Source organism: Microtus ochrogaster, linkage group LG9 (assembly GCF_000317375.1).
Source record: "Microtus ochrogaster isolate Prairie Vole_2 linkage group LG9, MicOch1.0, whole genome shotgun sequence".
Lineage (NCBI taxonomy): Eukaryota > Metazoa > Chordata > Mammalia > Rodentia > Cricetidae > Microtus > Microtus ochrogaster.
Window position 1 is genome coordinate 2,815,365 of NC_022034.1, and position 18,171 is coordinate 2,833,535.

Below are 18,171 nucleotides of genomic sequence, written 5' to 3' on the forward strand. Positions count from 1 at the left end.
GTCCCCCCCGCCGCTGCTGCTGCTGCTGCTCAGCCTTGGGCTGCTCCACGCAGGTAGGCGCGGGCAGGGTGGGGAACGGGCCGCGCGGGCTTTGTTCTGGGTCCCCGGGACGCCACGGCCCAGGCGGGGCGAGCACGGCGTTCCCTGGCTCGGTTTCACGGCTCTGCTTGGCGCCGAGTCCTGCCCGTCCGCCGCCGGCCCCCGCCAGCCGCTGAGCGGATCCCAGCGTGCGGGGGCCGCGTGCGGGACCAGCGCTCCGGGGCTTTATTGCTCTCCGCTGGGGTGTTTACTGGAGCCCGCTGCGGATCGGGTTTCCGCTGCCTTAACCGCCTGCGAGCGGAGAACAGAGCCTTGTGCGGCGCTCCTCTGCTGCTGTGGGTGGTGGCGAGGCTGGGAATCGCACCCCGTGCAAAGATTTTTTTTTTTTCACCCGAGTTGGGGTGGATTCCGAAGGAACTTAAGTTATCCGGGATTTCTTTCTGTTTTGCCAAAGCTGCTCTCGGCACAGAGTTTGGCAGACTGAAGAGGTGCTATGAGGCTAGCCTCGTATTTTCGGTTCCTAGCGGGCTTGACAGATGTGTGTTTCAGTGCGGAGGTCAGCAGGGCCTCTGCGGACGACGCAGCACTGAGGAATGTGCTCTTCGGGTAATAAACCTGAACCTGAACCTTGTGATATGGGATGCCTGTTTTTGTTTTCTTAACAAATAAGTACAATTCCCTTTTTAGACTTTCCCCCTAAAACAAAAAAAAAATCAAAAAAATCATTGTCCTTCTGCTTGAAAACCAGAGCATTGGATAGATTTCCCCCTGTGTTTATGATGACACTCACACGCTCTCATCTGGAGAGTTCTAGTTTAATGTCACTCAGCTGTACTGAGAACTTTTTACTTGTTAAGGCATACCAACCATGCTAAAATAGCCGGGAGGTCTTTCTATGGAATGGAGTAAAATAATATTGAAGAGACAGCCCTTCGAGGCGGCGTAACGGCTGCTTTTTAACACTGTCGCTTGGGGAAATGGACTGGTCGTACTAAAAATGTAATAGCCAGTTGTGGGATAATTAAGGCTTTAAATTAGTAGCTTTCAAACCTTAGAAAAATGTCTGCATGTGGTTTCATGGAAACTTTTTGCTAATGTGCCAGTATTCAGGAGTGTTGGGGGAAAAATATGCATTGTGTGTCAAATCCTGAAAGGGAAGTTGAAATGGTATGTTGAGCTCAGTTCTCTTTGGCAGCTTGGATATGGTTGCTCTAGGGCCATGACAGGATTGGAGAGTAGTTCCTGGAGATTTCCTTCCTTGCCTGTATAAGCAGGAGTTTGGAACACGAGGTCCCTTTCAGAATCTCAGTGTATGCTCACACTTAGCTTGAACCCAAAGGGCTTGCACGGCTCTCGTTTCTGTGAAGAGATCTCTTTGAAGACGGGTGCTGTTGAAAAACTGGGGTTCTTTTCCAGACCAGGGAGCCTAGCAAGTGCTGCCTGCAGATGGACCGCCATATGCTTTATGTCTGGGCCCGTATCATTTGCCTCGGTGCCCCATATGGCTCTATAATTTGCTCGATTCGGCTTCATATCTCATTTCCTTTATTATAAACTGGTGGCTGGGCTGCAGATTCACAGCTCTGGCGTGAAGGAAGCTGTCTTGCGTGGTGAGTCTTTTATGTCCGATTCATTAAAAAATGGTGAAAGCTTTAGACCACGAACCCTTGAGCACTTACAGTAACTGGCACGGAAATACACGTCACACCAATTGTAGGTGATCTGACCCCAAAGTAGAAAATTTTTCATTGTTAAGTGCACCTTTTGAATTCTGCCCTTGGGAAATGGCATTTGTTTATTCTCATCTGTGTTTTATCTTATCGTGTTTTAAGACCTTTGCAGTTCCTGAGTGGATATCCAGTAAGGGAATTCTTGCTTACTCACACACTTCATGGCCTCCTTGGCCACATCCTGGAGTGTGTTGCTGTTCTGCTTTGTCTTGGCATTTTGACAAGAGGCTCACTTTACGGCTTCTCACAGGCAAAGTGTGCTCTGTCATTATTAATTCATGAAGCCTCGATATTTCTGGGTGTATGCTGCAAATTAGTCATTCTACGGGAGCCTGCAATGGGGCTGAGAATGCTAACCTCAAAGCATTTTCTCTTCAGTCATCTCCCTCCCGCTGATCATATCTACAGCCACCGGTTGTTAGGACCCTAATCCAAAGCCAAAGAGCAGCTGTCACCGCCTGCCTACCGCTAAAAGGGGAGCCCTTAGGAGTCAGGGGCTGGGCAAAGAACCCACTGGGAATGCTGCATCTTCTCCCTCTTCCACGCTCGCATGGTGCATCCCCGTGCTTTTCTTACTTTTGATATTTTATGGCTGTTTGAAATAATTATAAGTAACTGTATGCCCGGATAGATTTTATAGACCATAAAAAGAACAAATAGGCCCCACAAGTTTAGCGGAAAGTTCTAGTACGGTCATTATTTGTAGTCCAAGAGGTAGGTGTTACTGAGTGATCTTGACCCTGCTCTTCTTGTTTTGTGCTTGCTGTGCATCTGATTTTAGTGGTATAATTGTCACCCCATTGTTGTTTGGTGTTTTTTTATTCCCAGCTTTCAGTGATTACTGCGCTAGTCAGGAATTGAAGAGAATGGCCTTCACTAGCGCTAGCTAGTTGTGCAATCCCACCAGGACAAGGCAAGGCCTTGAGTACACCTTCCCTTGAAAATGGCTTGAAGGCTTCTAGGAGAGTGAATTTGCTCGATTATTGTTGTTGATTTGTCTTGTTCAGTAAAAGTAGTTGAAAGTAAATAAATCTGCTTGGGAGAAAGGAGTCTTATATAAATTGAGCTTCCTTGGTTAGTGTTGCACTGAACAAGTCTTAAATGAATCAAATACATGAAGATGATTTTTTTTAAAGTGGTCTGGTAATTGCTATAAGTCCATGGCTCCAAAGTAGTAAAATAATTTTAATCTCCTTTATTCTGGTAAAAGTGAAAATGAAGATTCAGCTGATCCTTTTTCTTCTCCAGGTCTTTGGAATCTCACAAAGATGTCAGATTGCTATCTCCCACACTTCCTCCCAACTAAAGCCAGAAACAGTTTACCATTTCACTAAAATTTAAAAATATCCATTCTGAATCACCTTTCTAAATCAATATAGGGATTACTACATGATGTCTTTTATCAGATGGAGTTTTAGGTGTCGATATCCTAAAGTTTACTGTATCCGCATATTGAAATAGTTATATATTTTAAAATAACCCACTGAATTTAATTAGCCATGGTGGCATACTCCTGCAATCCAACATTCTGGAAGCTGATGCAGAAGGATTGCAAGTTCAAGGTCAGCCTGGGCTACAGGTCAATGAGACCTACCTTGTCTCAGGAAAAAAAAAAAGTAGGACCTAGAGAGATGGCTCATCAGTTAAGAGCACTGTCTGCTCTTCCAGGAGATCCCAGTTTGATTCCCAGCACCTACATAATGGCTCAATCATCTGTAACTCTAGTTCCAGGAGATCCAACACCATCATCTGGCCTCTGAGGGCACGAGACATGCATGTGCACAGACATGCCTGCAGACAGAACCCTCATACACATAATATAACAAACATACACAAAAACTAGCCAAAAATCAATGAATGGTCCAGCGATGTCGATGGTTTTCCCCCTCTAGAATACACAATGTGTGATATTTTATGCCTGAAGAAAAACCACAAAGCTGCTATAACAACTTCCTCGTTTTTCAGAAGAGGAAGCTGCTAAGAAGTGAGATCCAGTAAGACTTCTTCTGTAGGTCAAGCACCTATAAGGAATTTCAAGTGTATGCTACAGTTCATTTTATTCAACTTGAGATACACGAGCCATGTTTCAGTAAATCTAGTCTCGCTTTTTGATACAATATGAAATCGATGGGTGCACATGACTGACAGTGTTGTTTTGTCTCTTTGTCTTGTGCTTGAGGGGTTTCATGAATTGTTATGAGAGACAAGTGACAAGGTGATTTGGAAGTTTCGTTAACACCGGACGTTCATCCTTACGTTTTCACTTTAGCTTTTTCTTTAACTTAGGAGAGAAAGCGAGGTGTGTGTGTGTGTTCACACACACGCTAGGAATTCGTGACTCTATAGGTCTCTGATTCATGTTTTGAAGTGTATTTGTGTTGCATACTTTTTTAGTTTGTGTGTGTGCTTTGTGGTTTACTTGAGATCTGTGTGACAGACGTGTTAAGAGAAGTAAAATTGGATCTTGGTCAAGTGAATCACTTTTTGTAGCCGAGTACTTAACGTTTTACAGAAGCTAGGGCATTGAGACTGCATGTAGTTTGTTCGTAATGTACCTCAGGAAAGAGAATGACTTACTACTTGGGGTTTTTTTCCCCCTTGATTTTCATACCCTGTAGCTCTACAAGAATCAGGTAGAGATACTTTAAACATACTATAATTTAGAATTTTAGCCCTTCTTCTGTTGTATAAGCTTTAATCATAGCTATGTGCATAAGTGTATCTCTCCCAGTGCTTTCCAAAGCAAATTACTCATACAGCTTTAAAAATCAAAACAGAGGAATCTTGGTCAAAAAATCTATAAATAAATAGCAAACGAGAAACAATATTTCATTTGCAGTTCTAACCTAGAGACATTCCTAGACTAGACGCATGCTCAGTCACCAAACCCCAAGCTTTAAAGTTTTCAGTTAACCGTATCCAGTTTTTCTCCCGGTGGCTTAATTTGAGAAACATTGTAACTCAGTACAGCCTTAAAAAGAAGTCTGAGGTAGACTAGACAGTTCCCAGGGGAGAATAGCATCTTCTCATGATACCCGGAAGTGAAGAAGCTTTTACATGCTTGGTCTTCTTTCCCACAGGTGATTGCCAGCAGCCAGCTCAGTGTCGAATCCAGAAATGTACCACGGATTTCGTGTCCCTCACTTCACACCTGAACTCTGCCGCCGATGGCTTTGACTCCGAGTTTTGCAAGGCCCTCCGCGCCTATGCCGGCTGCACCCAGCGAACCTCAAAAGCCTGCCGCGGCAACCTGGTGTACCACTCTGCTGTGTTAGGTATCAGCGACCTCATGAGCCAGAGGAACTGTTCCAAGGATGGGCCCACATCCTCTACCAACCCGGAAGTGACCCATGACCCTTGTAACTACCACAGCCACGGAGGAGTCAGAGAACACCGGGGAGGGGACCAGAGCCCTCCCAATTACCTTTTCTGCGGCTTGTTTGGAGACCCTCACCTCAGAACTTTCAAGGACCACTTCCAGACATGCAAAGTGGAAGGGGCCTGGCCCCTCATAGACAATAATTACCTTTCGGTTCAAGTGACGAATGTGCCTGTGGTCCCCGGATCCAGTGCCACTGCCACCAACAAGGCAAGTATGCTCCTTGGTCCCTCTTTCTACACCCCCTTTCATGTTTGGTCCTTCAGACAGCTTGTGGAGAACGTTATACAGGCTTGTTTAGAGGGACCATTTGTATATGTTCTTGGGAAGTTATTAACAGGATTGGTAAAAGTTTGAGATTATTTAATAAGGAATTTTTCTGGCATACAAAATGTGGGTCTAAACTTAAATAGGCAACGATATGAAGAATAAAACGTGAACAGTGAAATCAAGTTCTCCAGCGAGAAACGGCAGGCCTGTTTAGTGAGGAAAATGTGTGCCTTCTCTGGCGCTGTCTTGTGAGTGCTCGAGTGTGTGACCCTTCTTGGAGAGATCCACGGTCAGATTGATCACATAAGTGAAGTGGGTGTTCTATAAAGAAAGCTGTGAAGCCCAGGGCAGCGGCCCATCGGGAAACAAACGTACTTTATTGGAGATTTAGAAACTATAGTAAATGTAATGGCTGCAAGCCAAGCTTCCCAGTGGCAAACCCACAACGGTGCTTTAGTTAGTAACCTTTTGGTAACCAAGGAAGTTAGGGATTGGCTATTGCCAAGCAGTGCGATATAACACCTGTGTAATCTCACACCCTGTGTTAACAGTCTAAGCCAGAAGCTAAGAGGAAGGCTGGCAAAACTAAGGTATTCTTACCCAGGTCCAGTGTCTGCTCTATGCTAGTTTATTTTGAAGAAACCGATCGTATGTAGAGACCTTTGATGCCAACCATAAGGCATCAAACCTGTGTTTTAGTACAAGATAGGAGAGTGCGGGTTTCCAACTACCAGTCATTGCTAAGTAACTTAACTTAGTAAATAAAGGAGTTTCCCCTGGTGTCCCAGCTAAACTGCCCCTTTTCCTTCTTCCCCAGCCACAAACCCACAGTCTCATCTTGTTTTAATTTCCTGTATTTATTAATCTGTTCCTTCGTTGTCATAGACTAAATATAATTGACAAGAATCAGGCTTTGAAGTCCTGTGCCTGCTTATTTGATTCCCTCCCTTGCCTCCAAATGTGGAGCGTATTTTTAGTGAGGTTAAATTATTTTACTTGGCATTTTGTGAAGGGAACTTTACAACACCTCGGGAGATATCTGGAGACACCCAGGAGTGTCACAAATCTAAAAATAGAAGCCATTGCTCTTGACAAAGAAGACTGTTACACTGAAGCAGACATTTTAGGGGATCTCCGAAATGTTTTTACTTCAACCCAGTAAAATCTCAGGCTTGCCTTTTGCCTCGGCAAATTCTACATCTTGGAATAAACTTTTCTTTCCCCGGCTCTTAGACGTTTATAAATAACTTTTCTTATGTAGATCTCATAGTGTGCATTTGGTAAAAGTTAGGTTATAAAGATACATATTTATGGCCTGTGAGATGGCTCAGCAGTTTAACAGCACCTACTGCTCCTGTAGAGGCCCTGGGTTCGGGTACCAGCACCAGCCTGGCTACTCAACCATCTGTGACTCCGGTTCCTTGATCTGATGCCTCCTTCTGGGTTCTAAAGGCGTGTGTGTGTGTGTGTGTGTGTGTGTGTGTGCGCGCGCGCGTGCGTGTGTTTGCGTGTGTGTGTGCACGTGTGTGTGTGTGTGTGTGTGTGTGTGTGTGTATTAAGATAAATGATTGTGAGGTTTTAGGGTAGACCACTGCCAAAAATGCAGGATTACAACAGTCATCAGACACCTCAAACTTGGGATAACTGAAGATTCCATGAGGATTTGATGAGCCATTACATTGGGAATGGGAAAGTTATCCATTGTTCAGAGAGTTGAGGATTTGGAAGACTCTTGGTCAAATTAAAGTATTAATAGTATATACACTATTTTAAATATATATATAGAAATATATACTATATGTAATTACATATATGGAACAATTTACAGCACACTTAAGATTAGAAAGTTAGTTAAAAAGAAGAAAACACAGGTGTGTTTTCTCCATCTGGTAAGAGCCAAAGATTTTGTTCTTTCAAAATGGAGGAAAAAGTGGTCCTCAGAGAAGAATTCAAGAGGACAGCAGGCATGTGTGGTGTCTCAATTGCACATTTGTGTTTTGCCTCACCTACTGGCCACGCCACTCAGCAAGTCCCTCTGTGGTCCTGTGCTCCCAGCAGCTGCTGTACTCCTTTATTTCAAATCTGTGTGTGTTTCCAGGGTATCCAGGCTGGTTTTGACAGCCTGTCTCAAGACCTGTAGGGTATGTGTTGCTGAAATCCGCAAAGGGCTAACATTGCTACAGAATCTTACCTTTAAGGACTTAAAGCATTAAAGAAAAGGTAGTGATAAAAATAAAAACAGTTGATGGGTATGGTGGACACACCTTTAGTCCAAGCACTCTGGCGGTAAAGGCAGCCCGATCTCTGAATTCAGTGACAGCTAGGACTGTTACACAAAAGAAGAAAAAACTTTTGGAAAGGTTTTCTCCGTGTGCATCTCACCAGACGTTAATCAGCCCCTCACATTTTTATCTCTGTGACAAATACCTGAGCAGAAGCAGTTGAAAGGAGGGAAGGGTTATTTGGGTGTCGGTCCTAGCTTGACAGGGTTCATTGCTTTGAGCCTGGGGCAAGACAGGATACCAGGATGGTGAGAGCGTGTCAGAGGCTACTTACGTAGGGCTGGCCAGAAAGAGGCAAAGACAAGAGAGTAAGAGGGGAGACCAGGGACGAGGTGTCTGTCTGGGGAGGCCACCTACTCCCTCCTAGGTCCCACGTGCTTTCCCCTCCTCCCAAATGCTGTAGGAATCTGGCTAGTCTTTTGGAGGCATACTTCACTTTCTTACTGAGAATTTCTGGAAATACCTGGGCCAACCTCAAGTACCCCAGCATTGTACGTTGCCGATAGCGAAACTTGCTCGCGTGGTGAAGCGTTTCTAAAGACCTGTGTGCTGCGTCCCTGTGTGTAAACACTGTCGGATATGGAAGGCCAGCTGTGAGACAGAAACACCCGCGCATTTCACGGCCCTCACTCCTGAAGAGAAATGCTGGGTCCTGGGAGCCTGAGCCAGGCTCCTGCCCAAAAGTCCTTCCTGCCTGTCACCAAAGGACACCTAGACTTAGTAAAATAAGATGAAGTCACTGGACTCAAGGGGCGTTTATTAACTAAACTTTTTTTCCACGTGTAAGCAGTGAGTGAGTTAGGACAGATGGGCCTGGAGTGTGATTTATCTCCCTCTCCACACACGGGCCCTCCCCTTTCTACATGGCCATGGTGTGCACAGGTATGCTTTCTTGGAGCCTCCATGTTTCTGCTCAGACCCTTCGCCCGCCGATCTCTTCCTCTCTGGAAGAGTCTGTACTGGGAGGCCAGCTTTCCTGGTAGATGTGTTACTGAAGGTGAGAAGCCAGGGCAAGTTTTTCATCTCCCCCCTGGGGCTGCAAGAGTTTCTGGCACACCTACACACCTCACCTCATCGCAGATGCAATCTTCCCCACCTTTGGCTGCGAGAGGCAGATGCAGGCATGCAGACACTGAGAAAGTGAAATGAGGGGAACTTCATTAGAGCTGGCAGTGTTAGGGGCACAGTGCACTAAGGCAGCTTTCCTACCGTGGAGGAGGCAGTCACACCCTGTCCGCGCTGGAGAATCATGTTGCAATGGTATCCTGTACCTCACAGGTGCCAAAGAAGCCAGGTTACCTGTCTGTGAGGATGGCTGCTTGTGCTCTGCTTCCACATGTCCTTTGGCACTTTCAGACTCAGCCCATGCGTTTAATGGGCTGTGTCTCTGTTTTTAAAGAAAGGTCGTTAGCGAGGATGTTTAAGTGCATGGTCACAAAAGGTGGCTAAAGAGGGAAGTGTTGATCCTTTCCCTTGACGTGTTCCTGGTAGCATGCATTAAAGTCGCTGAGACCGTAGTATGGATTAGTGGAAGGCTTGCCTAACACGAGGAAAGTAACTGAGTTACCGCCTCAGACCCACGGGGAAGAGACGGAGATCTTTAATAAATAAATAAATTTTAAAAAAAATTAAAAAAAAAGAAAATAGAGTTTTTAGCCGGGCGGTGGTGGCGCACGCCTTTAATCCCAGCACTCGGGAGGCAGAGGCAGGCGGATCTCTGAGTTCGAGACCAGCCTGGTCTACAAGAGCTAGTTCCAGGACAAGCTCCAAAGCCACAGAGAAACCCTGTCTCGAAAAAAACAAAGCAAGCAAGCAAGCAAGAAAGGAAAGAAAGAAAGAAAGAAAGAAAGAAAGAAAGAAAGAAAGAAAGAAAGAAAGAAAGAAAGAAAGAGTTTTTAAAACATTAGTCTCCAGCTAGCTGGTGGAACACGGAAACCAGGCCTTACCACCTGGGTTAGTTCCTGGAACTCACGTGGTAAGGGAGAATCGACTCTACGGATTGTTCTTTGATCCCACACACGTACAAACACACAATGCATAGATAAAATGTAATTTGAAAAAATGAAAAGTAAGTCAGTCTCAAGTACATTCTCACTAATTTTTCAGAATGCTTTCAGTTTAAAAACAATGGCTGCGTTTTTAATCATGATTTTTACAAGTACCCTCTTGCTTTGTGTTCCCTTTAATTTTTATGTAAAATCGTGCTTTTTTTCTTATTGCTTTGGCTTTCCTATACAATACTTAACTAGCATGAACACAAAATAGAAGTAGGGAAAATTGGGAACCACGCATCCTGGTCCCTCCTTGAACCAGGTGGCTTGTATGTTGAGGTGATAGTGGCTACCAGCTCCTGTTACCCTGTGGGCAGCACCCAGACCTCCCCAGAGTGTAATAGGATGTCTAGCCCCTTGGGGCTATTTTTGTGTATCATCTTATAAGCCATAATATCTCTAAATTTCAAATTCTGTAACTGCTTTCTTGGAGTTCCTGAGAGGCTCCACCAAAGCTGGAGACGGCTTGGTTGATGTCTTCCTTGAGCTGTGTATTCTGATAAAATCAACCAGTCCTTGTAAGTCCTGGAGTACTGGAGCATGTTGTGGTCACTTTTTTCTGATGGCCCTCAGACACTGTACAGCAACAGTGAACATGTAATCCACTCTGTTGCTTATAGAATTGGAGCATGCTGGGTGGTGGTGATGCACGCCTTTAATTTTAACCCAGCACTCTGGAGGCAGAGGCAGGTGGAGTTCCAGGCTAGCCTGGCCTACACAGTGAGTTCCAGGACAGGCTTCAAAACTCCAGAGAAACCCTGTCTCGAAAAACCAAAAAAATAAAAAAATAAAAAAGATCGCAGTTTCTAGATGCACCTCTGCAGTGAGGTTTGGAAATCTGCCCTCTCTTGACCTCATGCCTAGTACATTTTTTTCTTACAGACAAGTTTTTACAGCGCTTTGTTTTAGCAGCTGGGTGCCTGTAAGCTATACAGTAGTGATCTTTTATTTTTATCAATGTTTTCTTCCTTCCCTTTGGGTGAATTGTGTTTGGATGTGTGGACCCTTTTCCTGCATGTGGTGGCGTGGGACATGTTGTCTAGAAAAGCATCTAACCCTTATTCTGAGATTTGCTTTCATTGGGAGATACATATATATAGTTCCAACCATTTCTTTGAGATTTGAGCCTTGTGATCCTTCTTGCCTACAAAGATGCTACAGAGTTCTAAGACTGGTCGGTATTGGGTCATACTAGGAATAGATAGGAAAGAAGTTTATAGTCGTAGCTCCCTTGGTATAATAATTCTGGTTAAATGTCATCAATTTGGTGCTGCTACATTTAAAAAAAAAAAACTACATTTTAGAGTTGTTGGGATGAATGTAGCCTCTGCAACTAGCTACCTACCTGGTAGTCCAGTAGTGGGAAAGCGTGGGATTTCCGTGCATCTTCAGAGCTTCTTGGTAAAATGCATTGATTCCCAGAGACATTAGTTAGCAGGATGAGACAGGTGTCAGGAAGCCATACAGGGAGGACAGCTGCCCTGGAAGCCTGTCACAGGCTCCCTCACCCAAGGCTTGTTCCTCCAGCCTTGCTTGCTCCACGATTTGACTTCCCCACCTCCCACGGTCAGTGTGCCCCTCGCCTGCATCTGTATTTCCACAACCACCAGTCTTAATTTATTTTTCAGGGTCCCATCCCATTTTTAAAACCCTTGTTAAGTCGTGTGTTACACATTTTGGTCATTCCTGAATTTATTTCAGAAATAGCACAGAAATGTTAGAGACTGGGTTTTACAAAACACTGCTGTGCTTCTGGGTGGGACTGGGTGTGTTGTCTTTTTCAATTTCCTGTAAGGCTGTTGTTTGTACTGGATTATAAAGTGTTAGGCCCAGGAACTGCTGTACGGCAGTTTCAGTAAATTGCCTGGAGGTAAAGATTTCCAGGCTGTGTTGAGGGAGAGGAGGAAAGGGGGGTCTTCACTGGTGATCGATCCACACTGGGAAGGAGCATTCTGTAACACGGACGGGCTCCTCGGTTATTCTTCATGCCTGCTTTTCAAATACAGTATCCCTTTGTTTTTTCCCACATGTGTTAAAACACCCTGGGTAAAAAATTCTTTACCATCTTCTAATCTTCCTGACACTGCCAGCTCCCTGAGTCCCAGATGTCCTTGGAAGGAGGAGGCCTTCCAAAAATCCCCCTTGGTAAGTGAAATTAACCCCTGGCTTGTCCACGCCAGGCAGGATTCCTTGAGTGGTGTAGGCCTCTGCTGCTTCAAAACAAATCCACTTTCCTCCATAGTTTAAGGCAGCGAGCGGCAGGAAGCCAAGAGTCAGAGACACAGCTGAGAGTCAGAACTTGTTTCCTGTCATGTTTCCAACTCTTTCTCTCTCTCTCTCTCTCTCTCTCTCTCTCTCCCCCCCCCCGTTCAGGTTTATTTTGAGGGGCAGTGGAGAGAAGGAAATGTTGGGTGGTTGGGGCTCTTTTTATTGTTGTTGTTGTTGTTGTTGGCAGCTTCAATTAACGCTAGCCAAACACTTTCTGCCTCTGTGGAATGTGGCCTGAAAGAATTACCTACAGTGCACAACAATGAAAAATGCTCCCTTTCCCATTTTGTCTTTATTTGTTTTGACTGCAGTAAAACTTGCTCTTCCAGTGTTTGGATTTTGTGTTCTCGTGGGTGGGGTAACTTAACAAAATGCTCAGCCTGTCCGTGAGTGGTGAGGGACAAGAACTAACACACCTAAGCTGGATTTTATTTTAACTAGAGAGCCTTGAAGTGAACCTATGACACTGTCGGATCCTAGATAGGAGAACTCAAGTGAAACCCACTTGCTAGAGAATGGAGCTCTTTCTGCTCCACTTAGCTGATTATGTCAATACTTGGGCTGGGGGGGGGGGGTCAGCTAATTCTAGTCTGGGAGGCTTTCTTCATGTTAGCATGCAGTATCTGCAGTGTGGATGGAATGGATACCACAACATTTAAACATAAATTTCTTATCTCCCATGCAAGTACTCCTGAAATGGATTCAGGGTTCAATCTGAACCTATAGACACTTGGCAGGTACTAACATTTTCCCCTTTTCCTGCCCAGGCAAAAGGGTATTTTTGGCCAGTTACTGGTTTTTAAAACACATGGTCGCCAATTCTAACCATCTCGATCCTTTTCTTTTTTATATCTTTGGGAACTTGAAATTGAATCTAGAGCAGGCAAGGTCTGTGTGTATTGTGAAGAAGTTGAAGCTTTCTCTCCCCTTCCTAATGCTGAAAAAATGCAGGGAGGCCATGGTTTCCTGTTCTCCATCAGTCTGCAAACAACAGTGGTTCACCTTCTCATCTGAAAGCCTGGTGATACACAGCACAAAGTCTGAGCCTGAACCGAGGGAATCTTTAAAGTTTGGGAAGTTGCTGAGGTGTACAGGCCGAAGGGCTTGCCCCTCATGCTCAGCATGGCGTTCCACTGGGGTGCAGAAGGAAGTTGGCTGGCTTCCCCGTCTGTGCCTGTGTATGCTTCCCGCCTTCCTTTTTTTAATTATATAGAAACTGGTTTTTGAAAGTTGGCGTTTGTGTGCCTGTCCCCCTCATGTGCTATCCCTGGGCCAGACTGCCTTCATTCTCTGAGCTTTTCCGGCCTTGGGCCGGGTGCGTCTCTGGACCACCCTAGCAGCCTTCAGCTGTGGGTGTCCTCCCCTCTGGTTTGGCTTCTTAATTCTCTCTCTGCTGCCAAGTACCCCTGCAGCAGCCAAAACAGCCCCTGTTCTTGCTTGTGTTCATTACCTAGGGCAATTCTGAAGACTTAGGCATGAGCCATTCCAGTTCTCTGCATGCTGTGAGTGCTCTGAACACAGAACTCTGTAGAAAAGGACTGGGGGTAGAGAAGCGTACGTATTTGATAACTGCTTAGAAGGCAGTATGTTTCTCAGTCTCATCTAAACGCTGAAAGGAGTCCAGGGTAAGATTTTTAATATGCTGCTCACCTTGTAAGTGTGCTGTCTTAACTGCAGTTATTCTCCTAGTCCAATAAAAGCAGTTCACAGCTTGCACTTCTGCAGTTCGCACACTTTCTGAGAGTATAGTGTTCTATGTGAGCTGAATAGTAATTGTACGATTGCTTCCCAGCAACAGATCACCTCCCCGACGCTTTGGGGGAAGTCGTCAGTGACAGCGTATACCCCAGCCCAGCGTGTAGCATGCTACCTATAAAATCATGTCTGGGCTTTGCATGAAATTGTTCAGACAAATGTTAATCTAAATGTGTGTGAATTTTCTCCCAGTTTCACAAAAGGGAGAGAGTTACCTTCATTGTTATGTAACTGGAGATCTGTTTCCTCTTTGCCTGCATACAGGAGGACTACCCCAGCTACAGTCCACAGGTGGCCCTGGAGGTGAAGTAAGCTGTGTTTCAGAGTTTCCTCAGCGGCTTTTCAACATCTAGAAAAATCAGCCTTCCAGAGTAGAATTTGGGTGTGTTAGGGATGGAGGCAAAGCCAGTGTGGTGAAGCGTGTGCTGTCGGAATGGAGGGCTGAGTGTCAGGGCCGTATTCCACCTACATGTGCAGACATGAAAGAGGCTCTGAGCCCAGTCGGGGTGTCCTTGAGGGTCTACCGTGCTTTCATCATGACTACACCCAGACAGTTTGACAGTGTCGACACAGCAACTGATTATATGAAGTGACATTTCTTTTCACCTCCTTGTACATGGGCAGAATTTTAACCAGATACAAATCAAGTTGCCTTCCAAGCCCATTTCTTTGCTTCAGTTTCTCCTCCAGCCCCATGGTTAGCTCTGAAATTCCAGTTCTGTTGAGGATTCATTCCAGAAAGTTCTTTGCACTTGCAGTGCTAAGTGCTCTGACTGGACACTGGTAAACGTTCCAGAGTATATACAGAGCTACGGTGTGGGTGTATACGGAGAGCCGACTGCAAAGCCTTTGGAGGGTTGGGTTCTAAAACCCATGTGTGCTGTTCACAGGCTGTTGTGCCTTGGGAAGTTATCCTGGTGAGGCAGGGCCTGCGTTTTCCTCGTGGACTTGTTCAATTTCGTTTATTTCCTTTTCTTGCTGGTGGGAAGGAGAGGCAGGCGGAGTGCCTCTGAATCAGTGAGTGGTGCTCAGCTGGTGGGTCACGACCCCTTCAGTATTCAAATGACCCTTTTGCAGGGGTTGCTAAGACCGTGGAAAACACAGATATTTATGTTATGATTCATAACAGTAACAAAATTACAGTTATGAAGTAACAACAATAATTTTATGGCTGGGGGTCACCACGACAAGCGGAACTATAATTTACTAAACGGTTTCAGCATTGGAAAGGTTGAGAACCACTGCTCTTAATTTTACAACAAACCTTAAGGTCTTGTTGCCGTTCATATGTGCAAAGGTTGATCTGTCGTAACGGCTTTCTCTTCCTCATAGACCTGTGGGTGGTGAAGATCTCAAGAGTGAGATTAAAAATGAATGAGAAGAGCTGGAGTAGTTTGTCTAAGGTGGGATTGAGAGAGACTAGATGGGGGAGGTTTAACAAAAGGCATTGATGTTTTAAATGCACAGAAATGCCACCCATCAATAATAAATGGTGTGGCATTGAACAGATGTGCCAAATTGAGTTATTACTGCGTGTGGATCAGTTCGTGGAGGGGAAGCAAACAGCATAGCCGGTGTTTTACAACGCGTAGTGAAAACCTCTATACAAAAGTAAATGCCCATTTTAGGCCCTTGATGGCTGCTAAATGGAAATTTTTAAAGTTTGGAATTCGCAAAACGTTCCAATGAATTTTTGCATATTTCTGAAGTATGAATTATTATTACTATGGATGTATGAGTTTCCTTTTCTGGAAAGGTAGACTATCTGAAATGGAGTTCATGCTGTTCACGGCTGAGTGCTCGCTTGTCGAGAGCTTGTGTTGCAATCGTCCTGAGGAATGACATTGCACTTCAAAACTCAAGTCGTGTGCAACTGTTACCCAGGGTTTTTCTACATCTAGGTCCCTGCTCTGTACACTTACATACCGAGGCCCTCTCAGGAACCCTTTCCCGTGCTTTGAGATTGTCTCATCCCCTCTGCATGTAGATTCAACAGATAGTTCTACACATTCACATCCCCAAGAAAGAAAGATTACAGTTTATCAGAAAGAAAGTCGACTTCAAACAACGAGTAAACAAAAATCTGTAAAGTAGAGGAGAATATTTAACAGGTGGAGAACGCCAGTTTCCCATGTGTCTGCATAGCACAGTGTGTGAGGTGTTTGTGTAAGTAAGTCCTGCAGAGCAGTGTAAGGTGTTACAGTGAGCCCTGCATAGCCGAGTGTGTGAGGTGTTACAGTGAGCCCTGCATAGCCGAGTGTGTGAGGTGTTACAGTGAGCCCTGCATAGCAGTGTAAGGTGTTAGTGAGTCCTGCATAGCCGAGTGTGTAAGGACTGGAATTGCTGTGCACAATGACAAAAAAAAAACCAGATTAAACGTGAAACTATTTCACTCATCTTAACATTGATCCCCGTGTGTCTTTTTTGGCAACTTGTTTGCAGTTGTACATCTCTGTTGCCCCAGCAAAAGTGAATCCTTTTCACTCTTCCTACTGCGAACAAAATGGTCACAGTTCTTGCATGCAATGCCAAGTTGGTTAAACTTAAAGTTCGTTAGACCAGAAAGACACATTACTGGATTGTTAAATCTTCTGTTTTTGAATGTGTTTTGGTTGAGAACAAGGATCACAACTGTAAACAGTATTACTGACACTTACTTTAGCCATCTGCATTGTTAGCCCTCAATGTTTTCTAACCTTTCCCGTGTTTTCAGGTGCAAGATTTACTTGAATTAATCTTTTCACCTCTTAGCAATCCCATCATGTCTTAAAAGGAAACTTGTCAAACTGACTTTAGAGCCACCAAATAAATCTGTTTTATGGTCTCCTTTAGATACCCACCGACCTCAGAACCCCTCACAGTGGAAGGTTCCCTGTTCTCCTGAAGTCATCTCTCCCTGGTCACCTTCTCTGGGTTGTTAAGAACGTGTTGAAATGTGAGAAGGGCTGGTAGTGGCCGGGGTTTTCACAGCACTTTGTCTGGCTTGCAGCTGCAAACAGCGGATATGAACTTAACCAGTCTCTCGCTGCAGTGCAGCTGGCTCTGCTCTGTCTTTGTAACTGGCTGAAGTAAAATGAAATGGCTGGAAAATTCCAGTCAAGTTAACACCAGTGGGAACGTGTGGAATTAAACAGTGTGCGCAAATGCTGGCTGGGTTGGGGAAAACTTCAGACGTAAGCTTGAGGGTGGTAGTGAGGTTTGGGGGCCATTTCTGGCTTTTTAACAAGGGTCCATTGTTTTGACTACTACTTTTGCAGGAGCTTAGAGGTGCTTGCCATCGGAGTAACTTACAGAGCGAGGGGCTTGTCAGTCTGCCCTCTGGACCCAAATCACCCAACCCTTTATTCTGTTTTTTTCATTTGAAAAAAAAAAAGTAACAAAAAAATTAAACTGTTACCACATTAGTGACAGACAATAAGTCAGATCTCAGCTGCTCCCTCAGGTGGCTCTGGGGAACTGCTCCTTCTTTGGGCTAGAGACCCTCATCCTCTTCCTACTTCCCTCTCTCGTCACATGTCCGCTGCAGAAACGGGAGCAGGCTCACTTCTTCAGTTGTGTTTATAGCTGCTATAGAGGAAGGATTCTGCAGGGAAGGAAATGGCCCAATAGAAGGAAGGTTTTGTATTATCAATGCATTTTTTTTTCCCTGAACTTTTTGCTTCCTTTGGAAAATTGAGAGCTGAGAAAGACATGGAGTCCGAGGCCCCTGGCGCTGTTTGGGAAAACATCTTCGTTACTAGGTTTGGGGCGTGTTATCTGCCAGTGCTTGAGAGCTTTGCCAGTGACGCAGAGCATTTGATGAAGAGACTTGAAGAAATCTCTCGCCGGGCGATGGTGGCGCACGCCTTTAATCCCAGCACTCGGGAGGCAGAGGCAGGCGGATCTCTGTGAGTTCGAGACCAGCCTGGTCTACAGAGCTAGTTCCAGGACAGGCTCCAAAACCACAGAAAAACCCTGTCTCGAAAAACAAAAAAAAAAGAAAGAAATCTCTCACGAGGCGCATGATTGGCGGTTGTTGCAGGTGCCCCCCACCCAAAGCCTGTTTCATCTCTCAGTGCTTATATTCAGTTTGTAGTGGTGAGTCCTGGGAACTCACCATGGGGATGGTTCAGTGAAGGATCTCTTTAGAGGTGAGACTTAGATATGTCAGTAATGAAGTCCCTCGGAACTTCTGTGTAGCTTAAAAAGAAACCCCGAGCCCTGACCCCAGCTATACTATGCCTGGTATGGGAGATAAATAAAAATTATCAAGAAAAGTGGACGGTTTCCCAACAGGGGTGCTCTCTGTGTCGGGAAAGCTTCACGTTTGGGAGAGCTCCCTGCTCCTGTGGAGTGCACTGTTCAGCCCGCAGCGTGTGGGAGAGCTCCCTGCTCCTGTGGAGTGCACTGTTCAGCCC

General features: G+C 45.2%; 1 protein-coding gene across 1 annotated transcript in view; it reads left to right on the top strand.

The window, feature by feature from the left end:
• Positions 1 to 4: 4 nt before the first annotated feature.
• The window catches only part of Rgmb (repulsive guidance molecule BMP co-receptor b), a gene marked incomplete at its 5' end in the record, with an annotated part of 21,601 nt that continues 3,434 nt past the window's right edge, over positions 5 to 18,171 (top strand). The window contains 2 exons of the mRNA XM_013352349.2: positions 5 to 53; positions 4,850 to 5,358. Coding sequence (XP_013207803.2) covers positions 5 to 53; positions 4,850 to 5,358 — 558 coding nt within the window. The remainder of the gene's footprint in view (positions 54 to 4,849; positions 5,359 to 18,171) is intronic.